Below are 22,500 nucleotides of genomic sequence, written 5' to 3'. Positions count from 1 at the left end.
TATCTACTGTGAAATCAAAAGCATTCCCAAAGGGGCTCAAGCTCTGATTTCTACGCTAACATTGTTTGAAACAGTAAGTTTCCAAAAGGGGGAAGTGGCTTGGCTGTGAAAAGAGTTATTTAATTTCTACCATTAAGCTGGACTGACTGGAGTGCTTTTCAGGCATGTGGATTGTTCCACACCTTAAATTTTCTAATGGTGTATGATGGCCCACATGTGTTGTAGGACATATTCCAAGAAATGAAAGTATCTCTGCGCAGAAAAAAAACCCCACACAACTGAGATCTTCACAGGGATTTTAGACCATTTAAGAACAAGTAATTTTCTACCCACATAAAATAAATCAAAGTCTTACTACATGCTGTGTTTCAAAACTCTTATGTATACCATGCTATTTAAAACGAAACTATACCCATAGGCTTCCAAAGAGAAGCAGCAGCATTCAAAATATTTTAACTTCAATTATGTGAAAAGAATACCTTAGCATCATTATGGTAACTGTCAGAAGAAAATTCTTTCTACTTTAATCTCTCCTATTTGACTGAGTAACATTGTACGAGAACAGTGAATAAGAATTACTTCTGCAGTGGCACACACTGTGTTAGAAATAATGATTTTAACATTTCAAAAAGTAGACACAATACGCTTCTACATGAATAATACAAACAACACAATTCAAGCTTATTGCCTTCCTATTTATCTTCCTTCTCCTGTTAAATATCCTTCAACATACTAATACAAACAATTATTTCATGTCTGGATTAACGGATTGAACTAAAAGTTCTACAGAAATGTTAAGATGCTTCAAAATTTTTAATGCAATTTATAGAAAAAATGAATGTCATTTCAGGTGCTGGAATAATTGCCAGAAACACAGAAAACCTTGAAGTAAATATAAATTTGATTGCTGAAATAAATGACTTCATGTTTTTGAACTGTATGTTCATGAAATTCTTCCAGCATGTTTCCTATTCAAAGAAGGTCAAGAAAATTCATTATCTGTGATGACCAGATTTGTTAGAAATTGTGATTGGGATAAATCTGCTGAACAAGCACTGCTACCAAAAATTAACTTGAAGAAAAAAAGAGTTTTCTTACAAATATTTGAAAAAGAGTTAATTGTTGGATAAAAAACAGTGAATGTGTCTAATGCTCCAAAGACAGCTAAAATAATAAGCAATAGAATTTTGTGAGATTGCTTTAATGAACAAGTCACAGACACAAATTAAAACTTTCCCATGTCCCCTACCCTGTAACTGCTCAATGTTAGAAGAGGCGATAATAACTGACACATATTGTAACTAGCTGTCTTTTGTAACCCACTGCTTTGTGACTGGCTTTGATACTGGCTTTTGTAAACACAGTCTTGACCTTACGAGGAAATCTGTAAGATTTGGCATTTTTCTATATTTCACGTTTTGCTTGTGAATCGCGGTCAGTATGACACAACATGGACATTCAGAGGAAATAACAGTGTATTCAGTGTTGTCGTGATTGCTGCACAACGGTGTGAATCTAGAACAGGCTATGAACAAAAATCATAAGCTCCCAAGCTACATGAAATACCCATTTCACATAATCACAGAATGGTCCAGAGTTGGAAGGGGCCTCTGGAGATCATCTAGTCCAGCCCCCTTCTAAAGCAGGTTCACCTACAGCAGGTTGCACAGAATCACATCCAGGCTGGTTTTGATTGTCTCCAGAGAAGGAGACTCCATACCCTCTCTAGGCAGCCTGTTCCAGTGCTCCGTCACTCTCAGAGTAAATAAGTTCTTCCTCATATTCAGATGAAGCTGCCTGTGTTGCGGTTTGTGCCCGTTGCCCCTTGTCCTGTCGCTGGGCACCACTGAACGGAGCCTGGCCCCATCCTCCTGACACTCGCCCTTAAGATACCTGCAGGCATTGGCAAGGTCCCCTCTCAGTCTTCTCTTCTCCAGGCTAAACAGCCCCAGCTCTCTGGGACTTTCCTAAGGGAGATGCCCCATTCCCCTCATCACCTCCGTAGCCCTCCGCTGGCCCCTCTGCAGTAGTTCCCTGTCTCTCTTGCACTGGGGAGCCCAGAACTGGACACAGCCCTCCAGATGTGGCCTCACCAGGGCAGGGGGGAAGGATCACCTCCCTCAACGTGCTGGCCATGCTCCCGCTAATGCACCCAAGGATCCCATTGGCCTCCTTGGCCACCAGGGCACACTGCTGGCTCATGGTCAGCTTGGTGTCCACCAGAACACCCAGGTCCTTCTCCACACAGAGCTGCTTTCCAGTTGGTCAACCCCCAGCCTGTACTTGTGCACGGGGTTATTCCTCCCCAGGTGCAGGACCCTACGCTTGCCTTTGCTGAACATCATTAGGTTCCTCCCTGCCCAGCTCTCCAGCCTGTCCAGGTCTCACCGAACAGTAGCGCAGCCTTCTAGTGTATCAGCCATTCCTCCCAGTTTTGTATCATCAACAGACTCACTGAGTGTACGCTCTGTTCCTTCATCCAGGTCACTGATGAGTAAGTTGAACAGGACTGCAGCCAGTACCAACCCCAGGGGCACACCGCTGGCTACAGGCGTGCAGCTGGACTCTGCGCCACTGATCACAGCTCTGAGCTCTGCCCTTCAGCCTGTTCTCGATCCACCCCACTGTCCACCCATCTAACCCACACTGCCTGAGCCTACCTATGAGGATGTTATGGGAGATAGTGTTAAAGTCTTGATGAGGTCAAGGTAGACAACATCCACTGCTCTCCTCTTATCTACCCAGCCAGTCATTCCATTGTAGAAGGCTATTAAGTTGGTCAGGCATGATTTCCCCTTGGTGAATCCGTGTTGACTGTTTCTGATGACCTTCTTTTCCTCCACATGCTTCAAGATGACCTCCAGTATGAGCTGTTCCATCACCTTTCCAGGGATGGAGGTGAGGCTGACTGGCCTGTAGTTTCCTAGGTCCTCCTTCCTGCCTTTTTTGAAGAGTGGAGTGCCATTGGCTTTCCTCCAGTCCTCAGGCACCTCTCCTGTCCTCCATGACCTTTCAAAGATGATGGAAAGTAGCTTAGCAATAACATCTGCCAGCTCCCTCAGCACCTGTGGGTGCATCCCATCGGGGCTCATGGATTTGTGGGTGTCAGGTTTGTTTAAATAATCTGTAACAAGATCCTCCTCAACCAGGGACAAGTCTCCCTTTCTCTAGATTTCCTCTATTGCCTCCAGGGTCTGGGAAACTTGAGGGCTGGCTTTCAAAGAGTTTTATGGTTCTGACTTCAATCAGCAACTCTGATTGTATCTGTTCTGTAGGGGAATAACAAGATTGTGTACTTTAATACTTCATACAACTTAGTAAATTGCATTTAATTAATGATTCCCTGTTTTCTTTCCCATTTACCTCTGGCCTTGTTCTTCCAGTTTACAGCCAGTATTTTCTAATTGGAAATGAAGGGTTTGACTTTGTTGCTATCCAGGTCAATGGAAAACTCCCATTGACTCGAATAGTAATGATATAGAATTAAGCCTAAAGCTCTGAATCATAACTTAAGAGGGGAAAATAACAAAGGTAAAGTAAAAGATAGTGCTGCTAAATATGAATCCTACTCCCCAAATGTACTTTACTCAGGTCTTAACTACAGTTTTCAGCTGCTATTAATACAGTTGCTATACTTGCTCTTAACCTCTTCATTGCTGCTTGCACTCATGATTTCCAAGGCATTACAAACGCTTCACCTGCACAGCGACAACTGCACAACTGAAACAGCAGAGCCCCTTGGAGTAGGGAAAAGAGCTCATACCAGCATAGGAAGTTGTTTTGCTGTTCGAATTCTTCCACCTCTGCAAACCTCTGAAACTGCACTGGGAGAGGACTCCTGCTATATCAGTCATGTCTGTACAAGGGATTTTGCTGACTGGATTATGCTGGCTGGGGCCATTGTGAGGATCTGACACTCCTGTTACTTTAGAACCTCCCACCAAACATGGGATTTAATAAATTTGTTTCAGAATGTATATCTTTATTTAATATCTAATTTTTTATTACATATATTTATATATACTTAAGCCTTTATTTCCATTATTGCATTGGCAGATTGCATCAAAAAGAAGGATGCAAGATACTGTAAAGACAAGTACAGCTAAAAGAACTGCAAATATGGTGTGGGAAAACACAAAACATTACTATATCCATGTTCACAGACTTGTCATAAACATAAAAGAAAAAAATCCCACTCTTGCAGACAAAAAAGAGAATCTGATTGCTACTCCACAAGTTGAGAAACCAAGGAGAATATTTCTATTAGGTATCTGTGAACAAATGCTTGGGTGACAAATTAGCCATTATAAACCTATTTGGCATTCCTCCCTGTATCTGACTCACACCAGGTATCTGAGAAATGCAGAATATTTGCCAGATATGAACAGCCACCAGCAAGTGTCTTTGCTGAGCCATCTGCAGGGCTTACTGCTTTCAATTTCCTTTACATTTAGGGGGTATGGGACAGAAGTATGCAACAAAATCCTCAGGAAAATAAGAAAATACTTTTTTAAACATTGGTGAAACAGTCATCCAGTCGTGCTGGGATGAAGAATGTGGATTGTGAACACACAGCTCTAATTTTATGTTGATAATTATAAAGTTGGATAACCATCAACTGCTGAGCACAAACAGGTTACAGATATTTCATTTTCATTTCATGTTCCACTGCTGAGCGGTCTGTTGTATTGTACATACTGTATATTACTTGCTTTTCTCCAGCTACATTAAGAGAAGCACAGAGTGAACTAGTCCCAGTGAACAATGTTAAATTTAGACCTTTTTCTTCCACTCTCAAGCTGTCTGCAAACAAATTACCACTTCTCTAATTTTTGCCTTTTTATGAATTATATTGTGTGAACATAATTCAGCCCAAGATTGGTTTATGAAGAGTTGCTCAGAGGCATTATCTCAAGTATGCAATTGCAATCCAAACTTCAAATTCTGTTATTTAGACTCTGAACACAAAAATATTTTTTTGCATCTCTGAATTAACTTTCCCGTGTGCTTACATGTAATTGGGGTTTTTATATTGTGGGGTTTTTTTGCTACATTAGCTTAATACACATTCTAGAGCACATTCATGAATTTTTTTGAACAGAGTATCATAACATAGAGATGACAGCAGACTCAAATTCAATATATTTTGACATCTGAAAGTTCACCATTTCCCTCCCTGGTATTTGGCTAGATGCTGTTGACAGTAAAAGTATTTTTCAAGAACCATCCATCAATTAGTGAATATAAACTCTTTTTATCTGCCTTTTTATTCACCTGTTGAAAGAAGTGCTGAACAACAACAGAATTATTTGATCTACTTCCAATCAGTGAAGTTAATGCAATTTACTTCATTAAATGTTCAGCGGATTTCTGTTTGCTTGAGACTAAATAATCTTTTCAGTGGGTTTTCTTTACTTTTTTGGTATCTTTTCTTTCTCATTGCATACTGAGGCAAGCAAGCTTCCAGACCTATTATTTCTCTTTTGAGAACGTGATGGTTGATAGAAGTGGTAAAAAGTCTGAAGTGTTGCACTAGCATTCTGTTTCAAGAGAAAGGGAATAGCTATTGTTGAAAGAAACAGACGATAACATGAAAGAATGTCAAACCCAGCATTTTTTTCATTCTTTATGGGCTTACAACAAAGAAGAAATTTAAGTTGGAAAGTCCGATATTTATGACTGGATTCAGGAATTGCTCCTACGTGCCTTTGGTGCATTTAAATATGAGGTTTAGATGGAGGTTTTGCATGAAAAAGGATTATGTTTTCATTAAGAGAAGTATAGAGTTATATGAATGACTATGCTTACCTTTTCAGTACTTCACATTCCCTTGTAAAAGGCAACAAAAAGCAAAATGAAAGGCAGAATGTGACCCGTATCATGTAGTCAGAGCTTTTTTTTTCTCTCTATTCCAACAGCCCTTTTATTTTTACATCCATATTGACATTCACAGTGAAACTACTGCGAAACACTCCGCCCTGAAGTATTGACTTACATGAAAAACGGCTGTGTAAAAAATGTACCTTTTTATCGAGAATACATGCTCCCCATATGTGTACATTTGTACTGCTGATTTCTCTGACAATGATATAGCTGGATGAATGTTACTGAAAGATATCTGGAATGCACCTTCCATTGCAAATCAGTGCCAAACGTGCTTACCAAATTTCTTTTCATTTTATGTGCTCAAAGGCTCTGAAGGTTACAAGACTACACAAGTGCCACTGAGGCATCACTGTGCTTGGAAAGGGCTGTGTGGCTCAGATGCTAAGTTGTGCAAGAACATCAAAGTCTGCTATCACGCTTTTACTGCAAAAGGAATTTGCAGAATTATCAATTAAGAAAGACATAGCTTTCTTGGAAATTAAGCACGTGGTGTGGATTTGAAATGAAGCTGTACAACCACCCTGCATTACAACAGGAATTGTAGCGGCACAAAGTTGTCGATGCAGCTTTGCCTCGCTGCACCATAAATGCACACTGAAGGTCTCTCACGGAGCTCATTCTTTTTGTTTCATTTGGCTGCATTTTAAAACACAGTATTAGAACAGATGTGAAAAATGAAAATCCAGATGAAAATGAAAGTTCTATTAAATTTCCACATACCACTCCATTAACCGAAAGTAGCTGGTCCCCCCGTTTGAGCCCTCCATGCCTTTCTGCCACTCCTCCAGGAATGATGCGAGAAATATAAATAGGTGAATTTTGTTCCTTTCCTCCCATGACATTAAAGCCCAGGCCTTCATCAGTCTTTGGCAGCTCCACCACTCGTGGGTGTGAATGGCCTTCACTTGCAGCAAAAGCAGCAACTGTTGCCTGGAAGAAAAAAAATGTGTGATTTGGCTATGTAGGGAGAACACTGATATACATTGTGTTGTTCATTTGCAGGAAGAATTAATTCCTGAGAGAACATTTTAGTATCTTACTCTGACTTTTTCTGATTATCTGAGAGCATTTTAAAAATATTGTTCCATGCCAATGCTTTTCAAATAAAGGAATAAGCAGAGGAATACAGAATTTTGGTGACTTGTCAAAGATAACACAGAAAGTAAGCAGCACAGCCAGAAGTAGGCACTGTGTGAGTAAGCCTGACTGTGTAGTGGTGAACCCTTACGATCACTAGTGCATTTCTTCGTTGCCTTTTCACAGGAAGAAAATCTATTACTGTGGGAAAAGATAATGTGATCTCTGCTGTGTTACTAGTTGAAATAAAATGGATGAACTGAACTGTTAATTCTCTGCTCTGCTTTCAGAGGTATGGAATTACTTATTTCATTCTTTGGGCACAGAAAAAATCCCTGGAAGGATATTCTTATTTTTAAAAGTTTAATTTATAAATTTTGTGAAATCTTGCAAACTAAGTAACTCCTGAAACAAGAATACAAGTTTTTTTAATATAATTGGATCAAAGCTTCTACTGAAAAATTAAATCTCAAGACAGTGGAAAAATCCTATATGGTTAATGCTACTCTAGCAAAAAAACCCACCACGTAACAAGCTGTAAAGCTTGCATCCAGAAAAATATTACATCTTTTAGTTAATTTTTCACTAAAAGTATTTTTTGTACTTATAGATCTTACTACATCATTAAAAAAACATTAAGAAAATCTTTTATCCTTTTCAAAATGTGTTTGTAGTCCAAATTGCTTGGACAATTCTGCGTGTTACACTAATGTTTTTTGAGCATCTTAATAATGCTTATGCTTAGTAGAAGCTAGTGGATGACATGACATAATGGATCATTCTCAGTTACATGTTTTTGCACATGCAGACCTTGTCATCATGCATACATTTTATGTCAGACATGAATGCACTAGGAGAATGCAATGCAGACAGCCCAGAAATAACCAGGAAATATTGCGATATTGAAACATTGCTCTGTAACCCTGCTGTTCTATATGAATAAGAAATGAGAATGGCAAACACTAATTGGATTTCTACCCATTTACTATACAACATAGCAATAATTTCTATGTTTACCTGCAGTGTAGACAAATCAGGATTTCATATAAACATTTCTCTATACAGAACCATAGAGCTTACAAATTTACATTGACCATTAACTTTCAACTAGAAAAAGGTTGAAATCAGAACAACAGCCTACAGAAAAGAACGTTCTATTTAGTAAGGAAAATACACTGCAATTTAGTGTATATTAGGTTATTTGCTGGCTACTATACAGCTTGCTTCTTTAAAATACTGTAGATATCATTGTATAACACACTCCCAACTTTCATCTTCTGATACAGCTTTAAATGAAAATGGTACGATCTTAGGTCCATTAGGATTTCAGGGAGTTTTGTCACTAACTTCACAGGAGTGGGACCATAATGAAGTATCTCTAAAAAAAGATTTATGGCTTTTGCACATTTACCTGTTTTGCATAGTATCTGCTATACTACCCAGAAGACAGTGCTGCGTACAAAATTATAATGGGAAAAAGAAAGCCATGGTGGATCTCTCTGGAAGCATCTAGCTTTGTGCATGTTATGAAAATACAGAGCATATTTCGCACTGGCACATAGAATGGGCTTTTTTATGTTTGTGTGAATTCCCTTAGAAAATTATTGTTTTAGTAGTAGCAGTAATGTAGCTGTCGTAGTCCAAGGATATGAGAAAGGCAGATCCACATGGATGGAGAGACAGTACATTTCATTAAAACAGGTAATGCATCAGAAAAAAAATGGGCTTGCATTTGGCTGTGGAGTCTCTTGATCAGGCTATTTTTGTCACTGTTCATCCTTACCACTTGCTCAGTACCTACAGTTCCCATTAATTAAAACTGGAATTTTGACTGTTTAGTTTCTATCCATCTCCCAAATCATTGTGTCCTCTCTGGATGATCTGTATGGGAAAATAGTCCATTAAGATATTGGTTGTTGCAGGCAGATGTCTACAGAATGAACCAGTAGATTTGCTTTTGCAAAGCAACTTGTCAAAAAGCATTAAATTCCATAAAATCATTCTCTTTTCTTAAGCTACAGAAGCAGCATAAAGGTTGAAATTTTCCATTATGATTGTTACCTGGGAAGTAGCACTGGTTCTAGACTCTGGGCTGCCACTGATGTCTAAATTTTCTTACAGTGTACACACGAATACCTGAAACACACACGCGCACAGTCAATTACTAGGTCACTTTGGTAACATGTATTTCAACAGTTGCACGTATCCTACCTTTGCAGTGGCCCTGGCTCGGAATTCGGGGCAGCCATTAACAGTTATGGTTTCATGCATGTATTGATACACCTAAAATGTTCATGAAAATAAAACAGAATTAATTATAGAAGCAAAACAAGGACTTTATATTAACCCAGACAGGACAGTCCCTTTCCCTCATAAGACTATGTTTCATTAATGCTGTATTTGTGCAATCACGTAGTCAAGGGTCTGCTAAACTTGTGCGTGCTTAGATTTACAGATAACATCAATCTGTGTTTCTCATGACACTTTGCAAAAGTAACTGTACGTCTTCCAGCATGATTCCCTTCCCATGTCATTTCCCAAAACCAATTAGGTTCTATGTTATAAAAAATCGGTGTCTCCAGGCAACTGATTTGAACGGAAACGATCTGAATTGATTTGAGTGATGTCTTAGCCTCCAACAGTGGCTTCTTTGTTCTCTGAACTTTCCTATGAACTAAAGATTTAGGAGATTGACATTAAAAAAAATAAGTAAGCAAGCCGCTCAGCATACAGATGCTGAAGAATGGAAGTGAAAATTAAATTTTGGAGAAAGTTCACAGTACTGGTTTCCACCAACCATAGCCAGGAAAGGCAAAAAGGGCTGGCAGTCCAGTAGGTCAGACAGGGACAATGGTAAGATTATTCTTTATAAAGGAATTGTACATTCACATAAATAGCATACAATCAACATTATCAATATGGACAACTTTCTGTCTATTGTTTTTTTCTGGTATACACTCTTGGTCCCCTTTCTGTGGTCCTTAATTCTCCCTTTTAAGGAGAAAGGAAAAGGCTCTCTCACACTGACTTTGTTCTCTACATTTGTCATGCTCTTAGATGAAAAATATCATAAAATGCCTTGATACCAGCTAGTTATTTTGAAAGCAAACTTAAAAAATAAAAATATTTATATATGACACATGGAATATTTTTTTAAAGACAAAGGTGAATGCAAAGAAATAAAACATTTTATTTAATTTTCTTATAAAACCATCAAACTGCAAAAAAATGTTCCTATATGCCACTGATCTACTCTGGCCATTTTCTTGACCTACTTCATCAGGAGTTTTGTCTTTTTATGTGCTTTATGTCTCAGGCTGAACTCCTCAGAGAGAACCTTTGTTGGCAAGGTATGTTAGCTTTTACAGCAATCTCTTTCTTAGGGTCCCTGAGGAATGCTTTGTACTCAATTATACCTTCTAAAATATATTTACCTTTCCCTGATTTGGTGATACTTTAGCAGGAGTGCCAAAACTTCCCTCTTTGGCAATGTAAATGTTACTTTGGCAGAGAAGGTGTCAGATCCTGTACTTCATTGTTTTAAAAACAATGGCTTGTCCCATTGATAGGTAAAACTTCCCCGCGCCTCTGTCCTGATGACTTGTTATGCAGTATCATAATGATCTATCTCTCCCCACCGAGCCTGTTACTGTAAAACTTGCACACTGATGAACATATTGCTACAAACATCTAAACGGAATTAAGATGCGTGGCTTATTTCTGATCTCAGTGGACAGGCACAGTGGAAATCACAACACTCTCGAGTAGTAAAAAGTTTGGGATGATTGATCTCCAAACTTTTTTTGAAGGATATCATACACAAGAGAAAAGCAAAAAAGGAAAGGAGATAACAAATGTGATCCATTTTGGAGATCTAAAATACGCTAAACACTTTGAAAGTACAGCAAAAAGATTATTTGCCTTAAATATTATCAGCACATAAGTCATTTTAGGACTTAATTCAGAAAAATTTGGGCCAGTGAAGAAAACTGAGACAAGGGGAGCGTGCTGAGAAGTTTCCTGCTTTCCCTATTTGAAATGAAATCATGCTTCCATTGGTAAAATTGATGCTGACCTCAGAGGAGGCCAGGACTTTGCCCTTATTTTTAAAAATATGGGAAAAGAAAGCTCTTTTATAGCCTCTAAAAGATCTCTGGCTTGTTCTACATTTGTACTGGATGGTGCCATCATAAAAATGGGTTGAGTTCACATACTGCACATTATCCTGCACAGATCAGTGCAACGTTTATAGTGTTATGTTGTAGGACATATTCTTATATGGGAACGACTACTACACTATATAAGAAGAATACAGTGTAATTGCAGTACTGCATCAAGTACTTCTTACTTCAAAATCCATATTGTATTGAACCAATGATAATACCTTATTTTCTTGCTATCTGCAGGCTCCCCTTCGTCTTAAAGCATGAAAGCAGATTGTACATACTGTTTTTGGTTGCACAGCTATAAATGCTGTGGCTGGCTATAATGTCTAAAAGCATATATTTGATTGTTGAATGATTATGACATTAAATTGTTTTGAAAACAGGTCACGATAGGAACAGTTACTAAAAAGTTCTTTAAAATATTCATTACTAAGGTAGAATATCAGAAAGGCGAGCTGATAGTAATACATTCATGTGACTGTTTCCTAGGTTTGATGTCATATAACTCCACATTGCCTGCACCCTACCAGTATTTAGCTACCAACATCTTGGCAACTATTTGTACACTGGTGAAGGAACAAGCTCACTAGTGTGTGATTGGTTACCAATGTGTTAAGAAATCAACTGACTCAAAAGCCTGTGAAAAATATGATCAATGATATCATATAATCCCTGAGTTCAACTGTAAATTCTCAATGATAACAGATTTTAAATGGTGTTCTTCAAATAATTATCAGTGATCATAATACCTATAGCACATTTCTTTGGAAAAGAAGTCTTGCATGTCAAATTTCACTCTCTATAAGCAACAGATGCAACCAGTCTTGAATATATGCTTGAGGAATTTGCCAATCTAATTCTCCTATTTGACTGTTACATAAAGTTTAATGCAATTTGAGTTTAAGAAGTATAAAATATACACCTACAGAACTTTTTTATTATTAAGTCAGTTTAACAACTAAACACAGATTGACTGTACCTGTTCCACCAAGCTCCTTAAACTCTTTGTAGGGTTCAGATCTAAACATCACTCATTCTAGCAATGCACAAAAAGCACACTGAGGTCCACAAATAATTGTTGTTTGCCTGTAGCCACACTAACCCCTTTATCTATGTTGTTCTCAGCACCACCTTAGCCATGACTTGGGCACAACGAATCCATTCTGTTGCCTTTTCTATGTACAGAGAACAGATACAATGAAAATCTCTTTGTTCTCAAACTAAATAAGGTGGCATTTAAAACCTCCCAGAGTGGAATACAGCTTCTTGTTCAATCAACTGTATATGAGAAATTGTTGAAATTGTTTTATAAAATCATTCCTTTCAGTGCCTACTGTTGTCTGTACATCTGATTACTTTTTTAACTTACAGTGGTTCTGCTGAATCTAACAATGTCACCCTTAAAATGCCCTTACAAGATCTTCTGTAGATATCGTTATTTGGACAAATGATCAATACAGAGGAAGACATAGATGCAGAATTTAACTGTAAGTATTTGAAAAGCTCCTTTAGGATATTTACTAAAGAAGTCTTTTAAAACAGTGACCTTTGTTGACCATGACAGATGAATCGTTCTGAAAGACATCATTGTGTAATACAAATGAGTTGAAGGAGGACAATTAACATATCACAGAATCACAGACCCGTTGAGGTTGGAACGGAGCTCTGCAGGTCATTTCAGCCAAACCCCTTGCTCAAGCAGGGTAACCTTGAGCTAGTTGCCCAGGATAGTATCTAGACGGTTACTGTATATTACTAATCTGAGAAAGAGCAGTATATCTATTTTTGTACATACAGCTATTTCTTTTTAGAGTGTCTAAAAGACTACATGGGTGTTAGTATTTGCTGACAGACTTCATACACAGTCTGATGGTCTAGTGCCTAGGGAAAAGAGTTTCCACAATTCATTAACGATAGAGATTAAATTACAGGTGAAATGTCAGCATTTCAAGATGCAAAGCTGCAGCTGTAAGGTAAATGGTAATGTTTCAGATAATTCCCTTCCCTCCCCATATCTACCAAGATTCTCAGTGCCTGTACACTGAATGTTCATCAGGTAAAATCATGCTGCAGACAGGGGTTTGTTTACACAGCTCTCATTTGTGCTGCGGAGCTAGTTGTAGTTGGCTTTGTTTTCTCTTTCCTGTGGTGCAGAGAATACAACACTCGCATCAAGAAATACTCCTGAAAGCAGGAATACAGATCTCAGACTTTTTCAGCTTCTGCAGGTAGTCTCCTCAGACACCATAATCTGAAGATACTCTCCTACAGTACTCAAAAAATACAAAAAGAATGAGTGAGGAAAATTACACCTAGAATATCTGAACTTGGAAGTGAATCCTCCTTGTACTGTGGCAGCTTTTGCTGGCACAGAGAAAGGTACATTTTATTACTTCTCCCAGCAGGAGCTGTATAGAGTCAGATGCAGCAGGTATTATTGTTACGACGATGGTCCTCATCCCCATGCATTCAGCTGGGAGGTAAAGCAGCTGGTTTAGCATTACTGAAACACAGGAAGGGGTACTGCCTTACAGGTACTTTAGGAGCTAGCCTCTCAACAAAAATTACTCCATAGGGACTCATAACAAAGCAGCACATACAAGGCTGGCCTATTTAAGTCAACACGAAGCTTTAGGAGGAGGTCCAGGAACAACAGTGCGCTTAGCAGCCTGTTTTATAAAGGTGGCCAGAAGCAGCATTCTGTTTACAACCTGAATGACGCAGCATCTTTTCTGCTGAATTCTCAAACTTACAATGTAATCAAACAGATTTTGTTCCATTAACTTCCGTGAGAGGTATTCAATGCTTCATCCCTGATGAAATATTAGGTAATTCTAAGGGCAACTGTACCTGCAATAAGGATGCTCAATTGACTTCAGGACAATTTGGTCTGAACAGCAGAAAGGAAGAGGCATGAGGCAGAAACCACTTCAGAGCAATGAACAAGTGTTCAAAAATCCCACAAACAAAAGCCAAGACAGCGTACATTGCAATTCAGACCTGTGAATTAGCAGGCCCAGATAAAACTTTTCTGAGATTTGTGAGGAAGTAAGTTTTTTGAAAATGTTGAGAGTTTCTTAGCATATAACGTAGCACATGTAAGTAGTAAGCAGCTGTGCTATCACAGTGCTTGTGCTATGATAATATATAAAATGACATAAAACCCTTCCTTCAAGAAGTCACAACCTAAGTGCCATAGGTAAGCAACCCGTAAAGAGATTGATAAATAATGTTTAACCCATATATTGGCATAATCTGCATTTAGTTTCTTCAGTTCCTCTGCCATATTTTTTATTGCTTCAATGTAGAAAAGAATTGTGTATCTATTTTTGGAAGAAATCTTTCAAGGAAGGGAAGACAGGAGCCTGACAGACAGTACAAAGGGAGAATTCACGAGAACAACCAGTGCAAGGAAGACATAATTGGTTCATTCCATTTAGGTAGTCACGTCAATGGAACAGTATACATGTGTGCATCCTTGCAGAACTGAGGTGAAGCTATAAAAGATACATTGTTATTTACTTACACCTCAGCATAATGCTTCTGCCATCAGCTACGCTGAATCCCTGTTTTCCTAATTGCCTTCATATGTTGGAAAGGATGAAGCAGTATTTCTCCCTTCTATGATGTGAAGTGGAATGGAATATATCAATCAGTCTTTTACCATGGTGAAAAGGGCTCATGTCTGTGTATATGTGCTTTATTCAGCACAGCTGCTGACCTCTCTCCTCCCCTCTTCCCAAAATCTGCAGCCGATTATCAGACCTTCAGCCTCCTTCTAACCTAAGAGGTAAGACCCACATATCATCTTGTTTGGTGTGTGTGTATCAGTCCTTGGGGCAGGAGGATGCTTGCCCTTGTGACAGGGAGACGTTACAGTGCAAAGGTGCCCTGGAGAGCTGCTGACCTCCACTGCGGTGCCTGTGAATGCCTTGTTTCTAGGGCAAACTTCCATGGGCAGCACAAGCCAGTTGTCTTTCTTTCTCCTACTTTGTTTTCATCCTTTTTGCCTCTTCACATTCTGTTTGGCATTTTGCCATTCTCCACAACCTCTTCCCTGGATTTTTCATTCTTAAACCAATACATTATGTCTGTGAAGGGGAATGCATTGGTTTGTGTACCTGGATAGACACCCCAAGAGCTGTACTTCCAACACTCAATTCAGATCACACTTTTACCACACCAGCGAGCAAGGACGTTTTAAACGCTACAAAGATCAGGAGGGACTCTGCTCACCTTTAACCTCTTGCACACCACAAACCATGCAGTCTCATCTGGTAATTTCTGCACCAATCCAAATTTTTGCTCGAACTATGGAGTCTTTAGAAACGTCTGTGAATTTCAAGCTTCCAGCTTGCTTAGGAAATTGGTTAACTGGTTAAGCGCATGCCCATTTAAAATGGATTATTTCTAAGCTAAATTTATTCAATTTCAAGTTATAACTGTTGGAAGTAATTGAGTATTTTTAATCTCTTTCAGTAATCTTCCCTTCTTCTCCTCCACTGGAAGTGTATGTAGGTCTTTGTCTCATTTTGGATACCTATGTCCTTTATGATAGGTTTGTTGAGATTTCAAACAGTATTTGCTTTTCTACAAAATAACCCACAAACTGACCCAATTGTCCACTTAAGATGACATCTGAACAGATGATGACATAAGAGGATGAGGACATAAGAGAAGGAAAACAAGTCAAACACAACCAAAAGCATATGTAAGCAGTGTGGAGGTATGCAGCTTACCAGACCATTCTTCCTCTTTCATGATGACTTTTTACCTCTGTAACTTTACTCAAGCTCACAACCAGCATAGTGGAGTGCTTCCTTTCAGCCATAAACCCGTGGTAGCTCAATGAAATCAGAAAATCTGTAGTGATGGTGTATTTAGCTTTGTATCTTTTGAATATCAAGTGAATTTCTGGGTTTGTGCCTGTGTTCTGCTTTTTCAAATTATCTCATATGATAAGCGTGCTCAGGAAAGCACAGCGACATCATAAAAGCATGTTTTCTCCAGCAGAGCTACAGCCTCTAGCTAAGATACTCTACTAAACACAGTCATACACCATAGTCCAGAAGACAGTAGTGCCATGGGGAAGTTAAAAGCAGGCTGATTTTCATTTCTATCTATCAAGTTGACTTAGGAAAAAATGTTAATATTCTTTCTCATTGTATTAATAGCTGCTTTTATCTTTGGTAGTTAATAACAAAAAAATGGGGAAGGGACTATTTTTGAAGACTGAAGAGAAAGAGAATTTGGAAGCCTATCCTTCTAAATCACAGTCCTTGCGAGGGACATTGACAACCTTAGAAAACCACTGTCTGTGGAAGAACACCACAGACACCATGTATACAAACCACAACTTCAAGGCTACAATAAACTTAAGACTCTTCTTAAACAAGATTGTTTCAGCAAATTCATTTGAGCAAATCAATCACAGAGGCCTGTTTTGTTATAGGCCTATGCCACATCTTTGATTAATCCCAACAGAAGCAGAATTAGGCAATGTCACACCCAGGCACACAGTGTATACTGCACATCAACTTCATTCTGTCCCTGAGAGCACGCTGACAGAAGGCCGCCTTTTGTCAGTGTCAAAAGGACAAGTCAGTCGATGCCTGTGAGGTTGAAATGGTTGAAAAGTACCCTTGAGAGGAAGGCATGTGCTGCATTACAGAGCTAACTGGAAGTACCAAAAAGTCTGTGTTACATAAATTATTTCTTGCAGGTACAGAATTTAGACAACTCATAGAGAAAGCTGCTTTGTGAACAACTAGTATTAATGAGCTATTTATATCTGACAGAGTGTGGTCATTCAAGGTTGCTGGCATTCTGAATATTTTTATATAAGCTTTCATTAGCCTGTGAGCAGTTATGTTTGCATCGGGATAACTGTTGGTGTCTATTTTCAAAACAAAACATCTGTATTATTTTCACAATTGTCCTACCAATCCCCTTCCATGAAGTAACACTGCACGGATGTTGCCACATGCAACAGGGCTGCTAAGCCATTAAGAAGCTCAAGCCTGTAAATGAAACTCAGTCTTGTTTAACAACCTGAGGAGATGAGATAGTTTTAATTTCAGAACATGTGGAAGAAATATTATGAAAGTTGGCTTTTACATTTTCATAGAGGATATTTTATTGAAAAGTTTCCTTCTTTGGGGGGCAGGGGTTATAGAGGAAACTAGGTCAGTTTTACCAAAGTGAAAAAAACGATTTGAATCTTGATGCATTATTAAGCTGTCCTTAGGCAGTAGGAAAAAAATCAGCACAGGCCTGAAACATTGTTAAAAATAAATGAAGTATAATCACCGTAAGGGTATAATATTTTAATTTAGGGTGGAATACTTTATGGAGCCTCCAGTTAAAATATTACTTGCTCTGTCATTTTTTCATTTTTTTGTGTGGAAAAGGGTGGTGCTCACTCTGCTCGGATGGTATCTGTGTTGCTGTCTGAAAGCTGAACCAAGTTTTGGTCCCTTGCCATAGGAGGCTGTGCCTGTCCAAGAAACAACGCAACAGGGATTACAGGCTGGGGCCAGAATCTCCTTTCTCCCTTCTGCGTGAGCAGAAGAACATAGCAGATGTACCAGGAAATGCATGCTGTCACATCCTCTGCACATATTGGATAAGTCAGCTGAAAAACTCCTGGTGTTGCTGTTAGGACACACAAGACCTCTGTGTGCCCCCTCTTCTTCCCTCCAATGTTGATTCTGGCTGGAAACATCACTCTGATACCATAAAGTTAATAGGAATTTGCCTGGCACCCTTTTAAGAGTAATGAAAAACAGACTTTTATTTGCAAATAAAAATTACTTATATGAGGAACATCAACAGTGTGATTGGGTCATTTAGTTTATTTCATGTCCCTAACACACTGTTCTATACTTTGCTCTAAGTCAATGGCAACTATGGGCCAGAGTCTTTGAGGACAATGTTATAGGTGTCTCAGAAATTGTATGCTTCACAGTCACTAAACCTTAGAAAAATACTGTCCTGAAAGTCTCTTTTGCTGCTTCTACTGCAATATACTGGGATTAAAAGAAATACTAATGTGTGACTCATAGTTTATAATTTGAAAGTCTCTTAGACCTCACTGCCAGTTACTTTTGAGTTCAAAAATATGCCAAGCCAAGCATTAATAAACACCAAGTTCCCCCTGTCTGTATATGCTGTTGGGGCTGCTGTATGCAATACCCATATTCCCAACTTCAACAGGTTTCTCAAAACCTTGCCAAAATTAGCACCTGGATGAAATGACATAACCTGAAGCCGTCATGCAAGTTCATCTCAAGTGTTTCTATCAAGCTGAGAAGGCAGGGAGAAGGAAGGAAACTGTTGATGTTTCTTGTCTAAAATACAAAAAAAAGATGTAGTGGAGTTTTAAAAACAGTTTTACAATTTCTTTTCTTTTTTGAAGGCACAATTAAAAAATGGAGATTAAGCAGCATTTCTCAGGAGCCTCCTCACTGACATCAGTTAAGCAGAAGCAGGGGGATACTGAGGCTCCGTCAGGGCAGAAACAGTGGTGCAGTGGCTTCCAACAACCTGTCAGCATATATATTCCTCAGTAGTTCACCTGATTTCTCTCAAGAGGAAGAAGCAGGCTTGAGATGAACTGCAGCAGAGCCTATTCTGTTTATTCTTAAGAGTTTATGTAATCAAGTATGATAGTGCAACAATAAACTAAAATGATAATGTGAGGAAAACAAAAGAGATGCAGAGATGCACCACTCATGTTCCACTGGAGTCACCTTCTTCAGTACATGCAACTTCAGCTGTGTGTAGAACTAAGAACATCCCCTGAGCACCATTCTTCAGAGTTTCAGGATATAGGGCACAACTATCCAGATAAACTGTAATATGAACAAGGTATGTTATTTCTTTGATTCTATACATTGCAGCACTGAAATATTTATCTTTTGTGAAAGGCACAACTACGTAAGCACGGCAAATGTGAGTAGACACACAGCCATCAGCCAACTCTGAAAATTGATCTTTAATCAAAACCAATGGATGAACACGCTGATTAGAGACCAGTGAAAGGGTCTGCCCCCAGATACTGGGGTACTACATCTGTGAAATCAATGTAGGTAGCTATAGGCAGCTAAAAAAAAAGTGACAACAGCAGCTGTTTTAACCTCCTGCAGTGAAGTCATGGAAAGTGTAGGGGCTTAGTAATTGCACAGAGACTTAATAATGCCTTCTCTCAGACAATAACGCTTGGGCAGGTCGGTAAATTCATATAATCGCCATTAATGAAGGCCGTCTGCTGAGTTACAAGGTAATCATTACAGAAGTTCTCATTCATGCCATCTAGGGCTTGCAAGCAACAGAGTAATGCTTCAATCACTTATGGTAAAGTGGTAAATGGAACTTCATTAGTTTTTATCTTTTGTATTATTTCTGGTTACATTCATCCTGAAAAACAGCATACATTTTAACAGTAGGGTAATTTTATTTAACAAAATATTTCCTGTGTTTGCTTCTAACAATATTTTCTGGTGAATTTTTTTGATGCTTAATACAGCATCGTGGCAAGACAAAAAGAAGGCAGCCCATCTTTTGAAATTTGATTTTTTCCTGCCCTAATTTAGATACATTACAAATCCTTCTCTCAACTCATCATTATAGATACAGTACTTCTAACGAGGAGAAGGAAAGCAAAACTCTGTACAACATGAAAACATTGCTACTTTGTCATACCATCATCTTTGAATAAAGCTGAATAATTCCCCTTTCAAACACTGATGGAGGTACTTATTTAGTGGACATTTTTATCACTGTTTTATGTGGGTTTTCATTGCTGGGACAATGGTAATGGAAAAGGGATGGAAAGGTACAGCAAAAAATTCTTGCAAACACTACACAGCCCCAGAATTCTGGTAAACTGGACTGGTTCAGCTGACATTATAATCCACCCTGATATCTAAAAAGAAAATAAAATGTTGGAACTTTATAATTAGCATCAAGAAATGCAAATTTTAATGAAAAGATACAAATCAATCCATGCATAAGCATGTAAAAATCTGAACAAATTTGGTCAATTTGCAAAATCCCATGTTTGCTACTACATGAATGCTGCTGCTAAATTAATGTGCAGTAATTTTGAATGAGCTGTCTGGAATACCAGAACAAGGTATAACAAGGTATCAGATTAGCCTACGGAGAACTTTGCTTCCCAGCCAGTCTAATAGGGTACGATGCTAATATAACCATAACTCTTTTATGACCTGAGTTAAAAATCTGAGCTCATAAATCTTGCTCACTTTACTCGTATGAGTTGTCCTATTGCCCTTTTGTTTACTAATTGCCTTATTAGTAAGTCCAACATACCACTTTTGCTTAATCTTGACCAACACTTGCATTTGCATGGGTAAAGTGACAGCAGGCAACTTTCGATGTCAGGCTTCCCACTGAGCCTTAATCACAGCTCTGTGCTGTGATTTATAGCTGTAAGCATTCTCAAAAAAAAAAAAAAAAATTCCCCCCCCCCCGAGTTGCCTGTTATAATTCAAAAACTTCACAAGCTCGGCTCGCCCTGTGGGGATGAGAGACTGATTGGAATTGTGTTTTTCCTTCTGTAACAAATATTCAGCTCCCTGTGAAAAGAAAAGAGTAACAAAAGGCAAGATTTGAACTCTGGGGCTACTCTCAGTGTCAACCAAGACAATTTGGCCTGGTGAACCTGTATTTTTACAGGGAATGGGATTCATCAGGCAGGAAACAATGGAACCCCGCTTTCAGAGGCTAGGTCTGGGAGGCAGAGGAACAGCATTATATTGCAAACTGAACAAAGACATCTTGAGATTCTTGAAACACAACGAAACCAGGATTTTAAATGACCTCTACATTAAAATCCAGAATTAATGATTTTAATAAAAGTATTAACAAGAAGTTTCACCTGAGTCCAGTTAAATTGTTATATTTAGTACAGCCCTTTAAAATGGAGTACACCACCATACTGGGATATCTGAAATAAACAGCTATGGGTTCCAGCCAGCCTCCTGCTGTCACACACTGCATCACACTGTAAAGTAACAAGTACACTATCACCAGACTCAGCTTTCAACACTCAGCTGCCTTCTTTTGGTTCCCTAATATTTGCAAAGACATGTATCAGGGTTAATAACGAAAAGTGCAGGTAGGCAGCTTGAGGAAATGACCAGATAATAATGCGGTGCATATCAGCAGCACTGGGATTCCAGGTGTTCAGATTGCTAAGGCACAAAAAGGAAAATTATTAATTAAAGGAAACCATTCCAATACTGACTAGGTTTGTTGAACTGTCTTGCCTAGCATGTAGTGAAACTATGTTTTTAATATTATAGAACATAATCAAATGTATCTCTAAAGTAAGTGGGGGGCATCCAGAACTCATCAGAAATGTGTCAGTGTTCTGCCACTGCCATTTTTTGGCCTGTTAAGTCACTAGTGGTCTTTAAATGTCCAGGATGCTCTGTCCACAACATAATGTTATATTAAATTTAAAAGTTTTAGACTATTGAAGTAGAAACTGAACTATTTTCCAAGACATATGCTGTTTCACAAATTAATTTCATACAAAATACACAACAGCATTTTGTGTTGACTGCTCCTCCTTGTAAGAAATGATTGCCAGTGACCCAGTCCTGCAAAAGTGCTCTTCTGTGATGACCTGGTATTTTGGTGGAGGCCATAAGATAACAGGATGAAATAATGGTTATTTTTGTGTGTCTGGTTGACATACCACATTTTTATAAGGACTTTCTGATCTGACTACTTTTGGTATTAATAAAAGTTTCCCTACAGGCATTTACCAGTCAGATTTTCTTTTAAATAATATCCACACAGAAGAACATTAGATTTAATCTTGAAATGGAAAATGGAGTAGTGAAGGAAGGCTGGAAGGAAAGTGAGATACACCTGAATTTTACACATTTAATATACAGAAATAGAAACTTGAGAATCAACCTGAAAGAAAACTTCTGCTCCTCAGGAGATGCGTGGTTTATCAAGCTGTTTTGTTACTCTCCTGGCATTTCAGTACCGATTACCAGACATTAACAGTAAATGAAATTGCCGTAATATGCTAAGGCTTGCCACATTTTCTTGTTGACAGTTCACTGTGTTTTGCTCGACTGTTTGTTCTGCCTTCTGTGCCTACAGCTCTTTAAGGTTTCTTGCCAGACCAGAAGTCCACCTTATCTTATAGTTCTCGTAACTTCCTTTTTACTGACTTACAATAATTAAAGTCTTTTTATCATTTCAGGTTGGCTAGTTTTATGTTGCATGTGAATATACCTTCTCAGCAGTTCAATTATGCATTCACTTTTGGAGCCTTGCCCTTCTTCTGTTCCAGTAACCCCCTGGGAATCAGAAGACTATAATATGG

At 38.6% G+C, this 22,500-nt stretch overlaps 1 protein-coding gene across 1 annotated transcript in view; it reads right to left on the bottom strand.

Annotated features, from left to right (window-relative positions):
• The window catches only part of LIN7A (lin-7 homolog A, crumbs cell polarity complex component), a 50,972-nt gene that overhangs the window by 5,407 nt on the left and 23,065 nt on the right, over positions 1-22,500 (bottom strand). Inside the window, exons 3-4 of the mRNA XM_037390297.1 lie at positions 9,175-9,246; positions 6,607-6,816 (exon numbers count right to left, since the gene is read on the bottom strand). Coding sequence (XP_037246194.1) covers positions 6,607-6,816; positions 9,175-9,246 — 282 coding nt within the window. The remainder of the gene's footprint in view (positions 1-6,606; positions 6,817-9,174; positions 9,247-22,500) is intronic.

The sequence above is a fragment of the Falco rusticolus genome, chromosome 5 (assembly GCF_015220075.1).
Source record: "Falco rusticolus isolate bFalRus1 chromosome 5, bFalRus1.pri, whole genome shotgun sequence".
Taxonomy (NCBI): Eukaryota; Metazoa; Chordata; class Aves; order Falconiformes; family Falconidae; genus Falco; species Falco rusticolus.
Note: the sequence above shows the minus strand (reverse complement) of the source record. Positions and strands in the feature narration are given on the sequence as shown.